We start from the raw sequence: 13,749 nt of genomic DNA on the forward strand, positions 1-13,749 counted from the left end.
CTTCACGTAAAGCATTGGAGCTTCATCATCAGTCCATCCAATGAATATTCAGGGTTGATTTCCTTTAGGATTGACTGATTTGATCTCCTTGCGGTCCAACAGACTCTCAAGTCTTTTCCAGCACCACAATCCAAAAGCATCAATCAATTCTTTGATGCTCAGCCTTCTTTATGGTCCAGCTCTCTTATCTGTACATGACTACGGGAAAAACCATGGTTTTGACAGTACGGACCTTTGTTGGCAAAGTGATGTCTTTGCTTTTTAATAAGCTGTCAGGTTTGTCATAACTTTCCTTTCAAGAGGCAAGCATCTTTTAATCTCATGGTCACAGTCACCATTCACAGTGAATTTTGGAGCCCAAGAAAATAGAATCATCTAATTTTACCCATAAGTAATTTATTATTAATGTCAGCGAATTTGAAGGGAATAATTTTCCAGATCTTCAACTTTCAAATGTATCCTCTTTCTCTGTGTATATCGAAAGTGGTGTCTTAGGCCCACTGTGTCATATTTTCATCTGCCTTTCAAATCACCCTTCTGCTTTATAAAAGAAAGGCTTCTAACCCACCCTGAATATTGCAATGATTCATTGCTCTGGAATGTCAAAGCCTCAAAGCAACACCAGAGCAACATTTTGAGAACATATAGGATCTGTCAGATATATTGAAGAGTCAGGACACAAACTCTTGGCAAGTCCTTGTACCTTTCCAGTCATCTCTCTTCTGTTACTTTTACCACTTGCTTTTTCTTTCTCCCCAGTTATCCCCCTTCCCTTCTTTTTTTCTAGTGTAGAATTTATAACTGACATGGTTGTCATGGGGCTGCATTAACATGTTATTTGCATTGAATTCAGACTTTCTGGCACAAAGTGATTATGGTTTAACTGATTGATATGACCGTGAAGACTGCCTTTGCTAATTATATTACACAGCAGTGTTTTTAACAAATTGCATGAACTAATTCTGCAACCCCAAGTTTTGAGTATCGTTAAAGCACATATACTCTGTGTGCGTGTGTGGACACACAGTGTGCATTATATCCTTTGCAACTATTTATAAAATTTATGTATCAATTCAAAAATGTGCAAGGGATGCATAGTTTTTATAAATTCATTGAAGGTAAATAATGAATAAAAAATTTGAAGACCACTACTCTAGATGACCAAAAATTTCTTACGTAAAACCCTAGTTTAGAGTCCCCTCTTTATAAAAAAGGGTTCTGTGAGCGAATGATGTTTCTTATTGCTTCCCCTCTTTAGACATCAGTGACAAATATTAAATATTAAAAAGACCCTCAAACGTTCTGCAATAAAGAACAAATTACTCATTTAATTTTTCCTAACTATAATTTCTCAAACTTCTGTCAACATCTTAAAGAACACATTGGAAATACCCTGCTATTGACAATAGAAAGTTTACAATAGAGTGAATATATTTTAAAATTTGTGTATAGTACATTTGGAACACAGAAACTAAGCTCATATTTGTATGTCTTTTCACAAATGCAAGCGGGTACCTGCTACCCACATACGCAAGTGTACCTGTAATAATCTTATTGACGCAGTCAGCAACTGTGCTTAATACCAAGTTACATACAAAGTAAAAGGTAAAGTATCATAGGAGCATTAGATCCTAGTTAAAGACAGGAGAAAAGGAAAGATATCCCCTTTGAATACAGAGTTCCAAGGAATAGCAAGAAGAGATAAAAAAAGCCTTCTTCAGTGATCAGTGCAAAGACATAGAGGAAAACAGTAGAATGGGAAAGACTAGAGATGTCTTCGAGAAAATTAGAGATCACCGAAGAATTGATGCTTTTGAATTGTGGTGCTGGAGAAGACTCTTGAGAGTCCCTTGTACTGCAAGGAGATCCAACCAGTCCATTCTAAAGGAGATCAATCCTGGGTGTTCATTGGAAGGACTGATGCTAAAGCTGAAACTGCAATACTTTGGCCACCTCATGCGACGAGTTGACTCACTGGAAAAGACTCTGATGCTGGGAAAGGTTGGGGGCGGCAAGAGAAGGGGACGACAGAGAATGAGATGGCTGGATGGCATCACCAACTCTATGGACATGCTGCTGCTGCTGCTAAGTCACTTCAGTAGTGTCCGACTCTGTGTGACCCCATAGATGGAAGCCCACCAGGCTCCCCTGTCCCTGGGATTCTCCAGGCAAGAACACTGGAGTGGGTTGCCATTTCCTTCTCCAATGTGTGAAAGTGGAAAGTGAAAAATGAAAGTGAAGTCGCTCAGTCGTGTCCGACCCTTAGCGACCCCACGGACTGCAGCCTACCAGGCTCCTCCATCCATGGGATTTTCTAGGCAAGAGTAATGGAGTGGCTTGCCATTGCCTTCTCCATCTATGGACATGAGTTTGAGTGAACTCCAGGAGTTGGTGATGGACAGGGAGGCCTGGTGTGCTGTGATTCATGGGGTCACAGAGAGTCGGACATGACTGAGCGACTGAACTGGACTGAACTGAACTGAACTGAAGCGAATATTTCATGCAAAGATGGATACAATAAAGGACAGAAATGGTATGGACCTTACAGAAGCAGAAGATAGTAAGAAGAGGTGGCAAGAATACACAGAAGAACTATACAAAAAAGATCTTCATACCCAGATAACCATGGTGGTGTGATCACTCACCTAGAACCAGACATTTTGTAATGCAAAGTCAAGTGGGCCTTAGGAAGCATTACTACTATCAAAGCAAATGGAGGTGATGGAATTCCAGTTGAGCTATTCCAGATTCTAAAAGATGATGCTGTGAAAGTGCTGCACTCAATATGCTGGCAAATCTGCAAAACTCAGCAGTGGCCACCGGACTGGAAAAGGTCAGTTTTCGTTCCAATCCCAAAGAAAGGCAATGCCAAAGAATGCTCAAACTACCATACAGTTGCACTCATCTCACACGCTAGTAAAGTCATGCTCAAAATTCTCCAAGCCATGTTTCAACAGTATGTGAACTGTGAACTTCCAGATGTTCAAGCTGTATTTAGAAAAGGCAGAGGAAACAGAGATCAAATTGCCAACATCTGTTGGATCATCAGAAAAGCAAGAGAGTTCCAGAAAAACATCTACTTCTGCTTTATTGATTATGCCAAAGCCTTTGACTGTGTGGATCACAATAAACTTTGGAACATTCTTCAACAGATAGGAATACCAGACCACCTGACCTACCTCCTGAGAAATCTGTATCCAAGTTAAGAAGCAACAGAACCGGACCTGGAACAATGGACTGGTTCCAAATGGGGAAGGGAGTACATCAAGGCTGTATATTGTTACCCTGCTTATTTAACTTATATGCAGAGTACATCATGAGAAATGGTGGGCTGGATGAAGCACAAGCTGGAATCAAGATTGCTGGGAGAAATATCAGTAACGTCAGATATGCAGATGACACCACCCTTATGGCAGAAAGTGAAGAACTAAAGAGCCTCTTGATGTAAGTGAAAGAGGAGAGTGAAAAAGCTGACTTAAAACTCAGCATTCAAAAAACAAAGATCATGACATCCAGTCCCATCACTACATGGCAAATCGATGGAGAAACGATGGAAACAGTGAGAGACTTTATTTTCTTGGGCTCCAAAATCACTACTGATGGTGATTGCAGCCATGAAATTAAAAGACTCTTGCTCCTTAGGAGCAAAGCTGTGACCAATCTAGACAGCATATTAAAAAGCAGAGATATTACTTTGCCAACAAAGGTCTGTCTAGTCCTATGGTTTTTCCAGTAGTCATGTACAGATGTGAGAGTTGGACTATAAAGAAAGCTGAGCACCGAAGAATTGCTGCTTTTGAACTGTGGTGTTGGAGAAGACTCTTGAGAGTCCCTTGGATTGCAAGGAATCAAACCAGTCAGTCCTAAAGGAAATCAGTCCTGAATATTCATTGGAAGGACTGATGCTGAAGCTGAAGTTCCTATACTTTGGCCACCTGATGTGAAGAACTGACTCATTGGAAAAGACCCTGATGCTGGGAAGGATTGAAGGCGGGAGGAGAAGGGGATGACAGAGGATGAGATGGTTGGATGGCATCACCAACTCAATGGACATGAGTTTGAGCAAGCTCTGGGAGTTGGTGATGGACAGGGAAGCCTGGCGTGCTGCAGTACATGGGGTCGCAAAGAGTTGGACACGACTGAGTGACTGAACTGAAAGACAGGAATTAGCTTTTCACTGGTGATGCTTGATCTCTCTGATCTGGGAGCATGGAGTTTTAACTAAACTGCCGGGGAAGTCCCGTGTTTCATTTTATAACCAAGACACATGTTGGTTGCTTATAAAGTTAATAATTTTGTGATGATTTTAGTTACCAGCTACCCTAGCCACTTTTATTATGGAATACTGTTCTAATTTGAAAGAAGACTGACAAGCTATGGTTATTCATTGTTGGATAGTGTGACAGATACTTTATGAAATACATGGAGTGAGCTTGTCATTTCAAGGGAAACAACTGATGGTATTCAGTGCCAGTGATAAAATTTCCTCTTTCAAGCAAAAATTAGATGGACTCCTGAGACCAAAATGTTTGAGAATCACTGTCCTAAAGGATATACAATATTCGAACCTACAAACTTGAACAGATACAGAATACAGCCTTGCTCTCCAGCATCCGTCCTTTAGGATGCTGTTACATGATCATGATAAACGGTGAGAATGAGTCTCACACTATACATGCAAAGGTAAATATTTACCTCACAGCCTATAATGCATTTATTTCTCTTTTTCAAAATTATTACATCCAGATGTCTTGCCAGGAATCCACACAGGTGTTCTCCGTATAGATAGTCATTACATTTTAAAAGAATAGCATACATTTTTTTTTAAACTTTAATTTAAGTGACATTTTGTTTTTCAGGATGGCCCCAGAAGTAATTTTAGCCATGGATGAAGGACAGTATGATGGAAAAGTAGATGTATGGTCTCTTGGTATAACATGTATTGAATTAGGTAAGCGTGTTCTTTATTACTATGTAGTAAGTTTTGATCCATGGTTTATCTCAATTTCTATACCATATTACAGCTTTTTATTTTTTATGTTGGTCGCTAAAGGGAGCAATATATTTTAAAGGTTTCATTTTGGTTATCTGATATATATATATTAGATTTTGTATATAGGTTATATATAATATATATATATTAGGTTATATATATATTCTATATATATTAGGTTATGTATATTATATTTGCTCTGTTAAATTAGATCTTAAATAATTTCCCACTGTATAATTGTCTTAATAAATTCTTGTTAAACACTTGGATTATATGTGTGATTTCTATATTTGCCATCTACAGATGGTCTCTAAAACATTTATGAGTTACTTACCTTTACCTGAGGTCCTTACTACCGTGAGTTAGATATGTGAATCTATGTGTCTGGCCACATATTGTAGCAGTTTGATTTTATGCATACATTTTGTTCTGTTGCATATAAATGGAGCTATGTTTAAAGCAGTGGACCATCTCATAGCTTATGTCTTATGACCAAGAAATCTTAAAGTGCAAGATTTTCCATAGGTGGGTTTATATGTTTGACTACAGTTAATCTGATGAAAAAGATCTCTAGTTTGTTGTTTTGAGGCATGATTATACAATGGTGTTTATAAAAATAAATGTACCACTTTTTCTGATTATAAAAGTATATATTGAGGGTATAAAATTTCAGAACTTTAAAAGGATTAGAAGGAAAATAAAAGAACTATTAACTACAGTAATTTGTTAATGGATACACAAGATAGATGTAAACTGTGACGTGAAAATACAGAGAAAGGAGTCCAAACATAACACTAAAGATAGTCATCAGATCACAAAGGGAGGAGAGCAAGAGAAAAAGAACAAAGGAATTATGAAACAGCCAGAAACCAATTAACAAAATGGTAATGGGTACGTATGCTTATCAGTAATTAATTATAAGTGGACTAAATTTTCCAATCAAAAGAAATGACTGAATGGATGAAAAAACAAAACCCATGTATATATTGCCTACATGAGACTCATTCCAGATGTGAGGAACACATGTAGCCTGAAAGTGAGGAATGGAAGAAGATATTCCATGTAAATAGAAACCAAAAGAATACTGGGGTTCTTGTTCAGTCTCTTACTGTGTCCAATTCTTTGCAACCCCATAGACTTCAGCTCGCCAGGCTTCGCTGTCCTTCACCATCTCTCGGAGCTTGCCCAGACTTATTGTCCATTGAGTCAGGGGTGCCATTCAACTCTGTTGTCCTCTGTAGTCTGCTTTTCCTCCTGCCTTCAATCTTTCCCTTTTTTCCTGATGAGTTGGCTCTTTGCATCAGGTGGCCAAAGTATTGGAGCTTCAGCATCAGTCCTTCCAATGAATATTCAGGGTTGATTTCCTTTAGGATTGACTGGTTTGATCTCCATGCAATCCAAGAGACTCTCAAGAGTCTTCCACACCATAGTTCAAAAGCCTCAAACAAAATAGACTTTAAAAATATCAGACAAAATAGACTTTAAAAACAAAGACTATAAAAGTAGACTTTAAAACAGAGACTGTGGAGGAGAAAATGGCAACCCACTCCAGTATTCTTGCCTGAAAAATTCCATGGACAGAGAAGCTTGGTGGGCTTCTGGCTCTCAAAGATTGTAGGATCTTAGTTCCCTAAACTTCATCCCACAGCTATGAAAGCACCAACTATTAACCACTAGACAGCCAGGGAATTCTTGTCACATCTTAAGATGTCAGTTACCTGAGTGTAAACCTCATCACAGCACCACATTATATACTTGAGAGTTGCAAGAGACTGGTCCTTAAATGTTCTCATCACCAAAAAAGAAATAAGAATTGTGTGATGGGATGGAGGTGTTAGCTAATGCTATGGTGGGAATTGTTTTGCCATATATAAATGTATCCAATCAACGCATTGTACTCCTTAAACTTTCACAATGTTATATATTAATTACATCTCAATAAAGTTGGAGAAAAAAATTTTTAATTAAAAAAGAGGCTGCAATAAGAGACAAGAATATTACATAATGACAAAGAGGTCCGTTCAGCAGAGGATATAACATTTGTAAATATTTATGTACCCATTATAGGATCACCTAAATGTATAAAACAGTATAAACAGAACTAAAGGGAGAAATCAACAGCCACACAATAATAGTAGCATAGATGCACAAATCCTCAACAAAATATTAGTTAACTAGATGCAACGATACAGTAAAAGGATCATACACCATGATCAAGTGGGATTTATTCCAAGGATCAAGGATGGTTCAAAATCCACAAATCAATCAGTATGAGACATCACGTTAACAAAATGAAGGCTAAAAATCATACAGTGATTTCAATAGATGCAAAAAAAGCTTTAGACAAAATTCAACATCATTTTTGATTACCTTAAATGATCAAAGTGAATACCATCAATAATGGAACCATTTGAAATTATATATCATCTCATAGAATAAATTTGAAAAATATATTATTTACTTTTGTGATATTTCTGTCAAAGTTGTATGACCCAAATTTAATCATTAGAACCAACCAAAATTGAGTGATATTGAAAAGTCTTCTAAACTTCAAAATAATCAAGGTAATGACTTCAGCTGTCACCTTGAGTCTGGATAAAGAAAGGGAAATTCAACCCAAAATAATCATAACAAAGAATAAAAATATCAAAGCAATCAGTTTAATAGAAGCAGAGAAGCAGTAGAGAAAATCAGTGAAACTAAAAACTACTTCTTTGAGAAAATTAATAAAATTGATAAACCTCTAGTCAAACTGACAGGAAAAGAAGAGAGAGATGACACAAAGCAATATCAGAAATAAGATATGACATCACTACAGGTATTAAAAGATTTTACAGGTATTAAAACAATCATGAAGAAATACTCTGAACAACTTTATGTTAATAAATTTAACAACTTAGATAAAATAGTTTCCTTGAAGGATACAAATGACCAAAGGACACTTTTGCTACTGAGGACATTATTGGGATACTTGATTGAAACTTGAATGGGGTTTGAGGATTAAATGATAGTCATGTATCAGTGTTAATGGTCTAATTTAGTGGATGTGTTACTTTTTTTAGTAGAATATGAGAATATGTTTCAGAAAATAAACACTGAAGTATTCAGGAATGGTGGAGCATCTGGCCAGCGATTTACTGCACATTGATTGACTTGAAAAAATTCTTTGAACTCTACTTGAAGTTTAGAATTATTAAAAAAAAAACAAAAAACAGTACTTGTGTGTCCCTGTTTAACAGGCATATATTTTAACAGGAAAGTTTTCTTTATTTTACAGCGGAAAGGAAACCTCCTTTATTTAATATGAATGCAATGAGTGCCTTATATCACATAGCCCAAAATGAATCCCCTACACTACAGTCTAACGAATGGTAAGTATTGCTAAGAGATATATTACTCAACATTGTATAAATGCTTTTTCATAATGTTATCAAAGTGATTTCATTTCAATTAGGTAAAATGTATTACTGAAAAAGTATTAAATAGGTTCTATCATGTTTATCCTTTATTGTGTGTGCTTTTCTTAGCAGAAAAGTTAAGAAATAAGTTCAGAAATAAAGGATAGATGATACCACATAGAAGCAAAAAGTATTTGCTTTTTACAAAAACATATTTAGTTTTTTGAACTTCGGAAACACATATAACCCTGATTATATAATAAATGGCATGATTTAAACATAGTATTTTACAACTGAACATAGATTGCCACAACCTGTAGTGATGTTCAATTGGGGAATGGTTTATAATTTATATAGCATATGACATAGGTAAAATGGTTTGATTTATCAGAATTAGCAGATAAATTCATAACTTTGGAATCATTCTAATTGTCATTATGACATTTATTATTCAAATTGCTTAATGTTTTTCTCTCCTGTTGCTTCCTTGATTTGAAAAATTAAGCTCATTCGTGTAAAAACTTATAGAGACCTGATTGACAGTTTTAAAAAACCAGGATTTTCATCAGTGATAGAAAATTTTAGTGGGAAATTAATTCCTCATGGGTATCAAACATTTGAAAAATTCTAAGGAAATAGCATATTTAATAAATATTGTAAAGTTCAAGATAGATGCATTAGTTGCCAATAATTTATTTTAATAATTGATTAAATAATTTAATTGTTGAAGAAATTTAATAAATAATTTACTAAATAATTAATAATAAATAATTTAGTAGACCAATGATAAGGCTCAACTAGCACATTCATAGGTCTTAGTACTTAAGTAAATACACATAAAAGGAATCTTTTGGCACAGAGTTTAGTATTATGAGACATATAAATAATAAATTGAACACAGATTGTCTACACACTGTGTTTGATACTTCAGGGATTCGAAAGAGAATTTCTTTTTTGCCTGTAAGGAACTTAAAATCTTACTTAGATATTGAAGACAAACACCGATGGAGTAGTAATTACTTAATACTCTTTGAACTCTCATCATTAACAGTATACAATAGTAATGGGTTACAGACTTACAATGTTTTAAATGTTTAAAAAAGAAATCTCAGCTGGCTTTCTGGATTTAATGGAAGTTATATCCATTTCCTCAGGGATAACAAATACTTAGCTGTACGGAGTGCTCCTCCCAAAGCAAATGGAGTAATACTCTGAATTACACTATACAGAAGATGATCCAAGAGGCAAAGAAGAGAGAGAGGTGGTTTATAGGGAGAAAAATAATAAGAAAGTTATCCTAGATTTGAATGGAAAAAAAAGTATTGGCTTTTCTAACTTTCCCTCAATATAGAATGCGCTGTGATATTCTAATTGCGGGAGTAGAAATTTAAAATAATCTGTGCAAATTTATCTTTGGAAAATGATGAAGACTCATTGGCTGCTTTAGATAACTTTTCATAGACATATATGAAATGTATCTATGTCTGCTTTTTTTTTTATCATTTCATTTCCATCCCCCCTCCCACCAGTAGGCACATGCTTTGTTTTGCTGATGTGTTTTTAAAGGAAATAGCAATATGTTCACTTGATACTTTCCTTTACAATAGGTCTGATTATTTTCGCAACTTTGTAGATTCTTGCCTCCAGAAAATCCCTCAAGATCGCCCTACATCAGAGGAACTTTTAAAGGTCAGTTCAATTATACTGTTTTCTACCCGTAAGAAATTATTTTTTTACTGTGTCATTTTTCTTTGATTTGGAATCAGTGTTAGGTATGCGCTACTGGTTTTTAGCTAAAATACTAATTGTGTATTCTATTAAAGTAATATGAAGGAAATAGAAATGATATGTGATATATAAATATTGTGAGAGAAAAGATTTAAAAGAAATTGTTAAAATGGATATCATATTTTTGTTTCCACTTTGAAAATAAATTTTTCTAACTTAGCAATGAAAAGATTTTTTAAATCATGTGAACTCTTCAGATTTCACAAAGGTTCATTGCCTCATTTAAATATGAGATTTATATGCTTCCTATTCTCAAAAATTTGTTATTTCACTTGGCAGTTGACTATTGTATCAATAGCAGTAATAGTGTGTTGAGCTTAATATAGTTCTTAAAACATATAGATAAAGCAGTGGTAAAATGGGATTTGATTTTCTTTGTGACCTTAAGAAGTCTTACTGGTTTTTCACTATAAAATTTAAGTCGCCTATTTTTGCATGAATGTTTTACAGTTTCAAATGGATTAAGTTTATTTTCATCAGTGCACCTCAGTTAAAGATACAAAGAATTTGAAAGGATATTATATGTATTCAGTAGTATTATTTGAAACTTTAGTGTGTAGAAGAGCAGTACTGATTTTCAGTAATGCTTGAGGAAATTTAGGCAATAAGCTCATACTCTAAGAAATGAAAACTTGACTATATTGGTACTCACAATAGCAGGAAAAGGTTTGGTATAGTTGGGAATTATATTAGTGAAAAATAAGCAAGATCTGTATGTAGAAAACTGGCAGACTTAGAAATATATGATGTTGGGATAAGAAGATGGAATATTGTATTGGTAAATAGTGATACATACCAAGCCTAGGCTCAGGAAAAAGGAAAAATGTGACTTGTTTCTCATACTTGCCCAATATAGGTGAAAGAAGCTCTTTGGGTATAACCCAACCTACCAAGCCCAGGTATTTGGTATTTGGTGATTAGGTTCCAGGTCTGAATATGGTGTTCATTTACCTAGTTGATAGCATATATTGGCACAGCCTTATTGGAAATGATAGGAAATATCTAGCAAGTGTTTCTTTCCCCTTGGCCTGACATTTCTTTCATGATTCATCATTTAAAAAAAATAGAAAAAAATTCTAATGAATTTTTAAATTTTTAAAAGAATTCTATGAAGCTATTTATCTCTGAATTAAAAGTTGAAAATAACTGTCCAGAATTAGGGTAATGGAACTTTGGCATAAACCTTTGATGAAATATTCTGTAGGCATTATGTTTATGAATTTGAAGTAACAGTCTTATGATAGTGAAGCAGAACCAACTACGGTATAGTTAGAACTCTTTACATAGAGAAGTAAGTTTGGCTAACAAAAAAGGTAAATGTTACAGAAATTCAGGGGCATCTCATGAAGTCAAGAGCAGAAAGTGTCTTTCTGCAATCTATATAATTTACAAACTTTGGCCACCTCATGTGATGAGTTGACTCACTGGAAAAGACTCTGATGCTGAGAAAGTTTGGGGGCGGGAGAAGGGGACGATAGAGAATGAGATGGTTGGATGGCATCACCGACTCTGTGGACATGAGTTTGAGTGAACTCCGGGAGTTGGTGATGGACAGGGAGGCCTGGCGTGCTGTGATTCATGGGGTCGTGGAGAGTTGGACGCAGCTGAGCGACTGAACTGAACTGAAAACAAAAATCTGTATATAGAAAATTTCTGAAAAGAAATGTATTAGAATGTAGCAGTGATATTCTAAAGGTGGAATTGTTCTTTCTACTTTTCCGTATTTGATAAGGTAAAGTTTTATTCAATGTTAGTGAAAGTCACTAACAATATGCCTTTTAATCGACTGGTGTTTTATGAAGAATATTGTTTATGTAACATATAAAGGAACCCACAATATCCAGGTTTATATTTCGTAATTCACCATCAGTAAATGCATTTCTCTTGAAACCTAGTAAAACTCAGAACTGACATGCCTTTTCTGTGAAATCAACAGTTCTAAGAATATGTAAACCTTTTTTAGCATTTGTTTAGGGCTGTAATAGTGCTTTACTTCTTAGTATTTAATTAAACCCTTGTATCATTTCAACTCTACATTTTTAGTTGACCAAAGTTTGTATAGAATGTAGGCACAGAGTAAATATATATAAATAATGATTTTGTAAGTATAAGAAGTCAGAAATAGAATAGCTATAGATTATATGCATTCTCTATGATGATTATTTAGGATAGTAACTCTAGAGTCTAAGAAGGGGGGCATGTGTGCATGCTCAGTTGTGTCTGACTCAGTTGCAATCCCATGGACTATAGCCCACTGGTCTCTTCTGTCTATGGAATTTTCCAGGTAAGAATACTGGAATGGATTGCCGTTTCCTTCTGCAGCTAAGAGAGGTGTACATTTGTATTAGTGGAGAAATATATAGGTTTCAACTTGACTTTTACATTCTTTTATCCAGCACATGTTTGTTCTTCGGGAGCGCCCTGAAACAGTGTTAATAGATCTTATTCAGAGGACAAAAGATGCAGTAAGAGAGCTGGACAATCTGCAGTATCGAAAGATGAAGAAACTCCTGTTCCAGGAGGCACATAATGGACCAGCAGTAGAAGCACAGGAAGAAGAGGAGGTAATTTAGAAATGAATCAAATATTGAGCTCTCTTCATCAGCTTCTTTTCTTGTGGAGCTTGTCTTTTACATCATGAATCTCTTATATCACTTGTTCCCATTTGTGTTTTCTTAACACTGGTCCTATAAAATCCCATGTGGGAAAAACGGTTTTGTGTTCTTTAAATTCAGTCCCTTTGTTGTGCACATTGGCATATATAGTAAAACTCAGCAACGTCTTTTATTAAATAAATAAATTCAGCTTTGTTTAATCTTGTCCCTTTCAAATTTCTTAGCCACTGAACCCTTTTTTGCCTTATTGTCCCAATTGCGAGAGACATGCTTTTGAAAATATATAAAATTATAGACTCTGGAAGTTGACAGTACTCACCGACAAGTCATTAGCAAGTTACTAAGCATTCTGCTCTATCACCAAGGACATTTCTTTTCAGTTCTGCATAGTTTCATTCCATCTACACAGTTCTGAAATACTTATTTTCAGTTCAGTTCAGTCACTCAGTTGTGTCCGACTCTCTGCGACCCCGTGGTCTGCAACACACCAGGCTTCCCTGTCCTTCACCATCTCCCAGAGTTTGCTCAGACTCATGTCCATTGAGTCAGTGATGCCATCCAACCATCTTATCCTCTGTCATCCCCTTCTCCTCCTGCCTTCAGTCTTTCCCAGCATCATGGTCTTTTCCAATGAGTCAGCTTTTCTCATCAAGTAGCCAGAGTATTGAAGCTATGTGTAAAGCAAGGCTCAGTGGTTTACTCACTGTAGGTAGAGGCATATGGGTTCAAATTCAGATAGCTCTCACTCTCAAGGTCAAGTTCTTTCCATGTTGCTTTTTAGGGAGAATGGAAATACAAATTTGCAATGGATATGTTATAGAACTTTCTCACATTGAAATAGACATACAAAGCTTTTTTACTATAAGTATTTTCACTTTTCTTTGCTTTTGTCAGAATTCCAGAGCTTTGGTTTGTTTTTTACTGTTTTCCAGTGAGAAATATCATTTTACATTCG

At 35.5% G+C, this 13,749-nt stretch overlaps 1 protein-coding gene across 2 annotated transcripts in view; it reads left to right on the top strand.

Moving 5' to 3' along the window:
* The window catches only part of TAOK1 (TAO kinase 1), a 110,094-nt gene that overhangs the window by 63,547 nt on the left and 32,798 nt on the right, over window positions 1–13,749 (top strand). Inside the window, exons 8-11 of one of the 2 annotated variants that reach the window (XM_055402510.2) lie at window positions 4,860–4,951; window positions 8,271–8,364; window positions 9,999–10,080; window positions 12,576–12,743. In XM_055402510.2, the coding sequence (XP_055258485.1) occupies window positions 4,860–4,951; window positions 8,271–8,364; window positions 9,999–10,080; window positions 12,576–12,743 (436 nt within the window). Of the gene's footprint in view, window positions 1–4,859; window positions 4,952–8,270; window positions 8,365–9,998; window positions 10,081–12,575; window positions 12,744–13,749 lie in introns of those variants that run through there. The other variant, XM_088828742.1, reaches the window with a different exon arrangement.

Source organism: Moschus berezovskii, chromosome 20 (assembly GCF_049115385.1).
Source record: "Moschus berezovskii isolate FMDL1 chromosome 20, NW_MosBer_1.0, whole genome shotgun sequence".
NCBI classification, from domain to species: Eukaryota; Metazoa; Chordata; class Mammalia; order Artiodactyla; family Moschidae; genus Moschus; species Moschus berezovskii.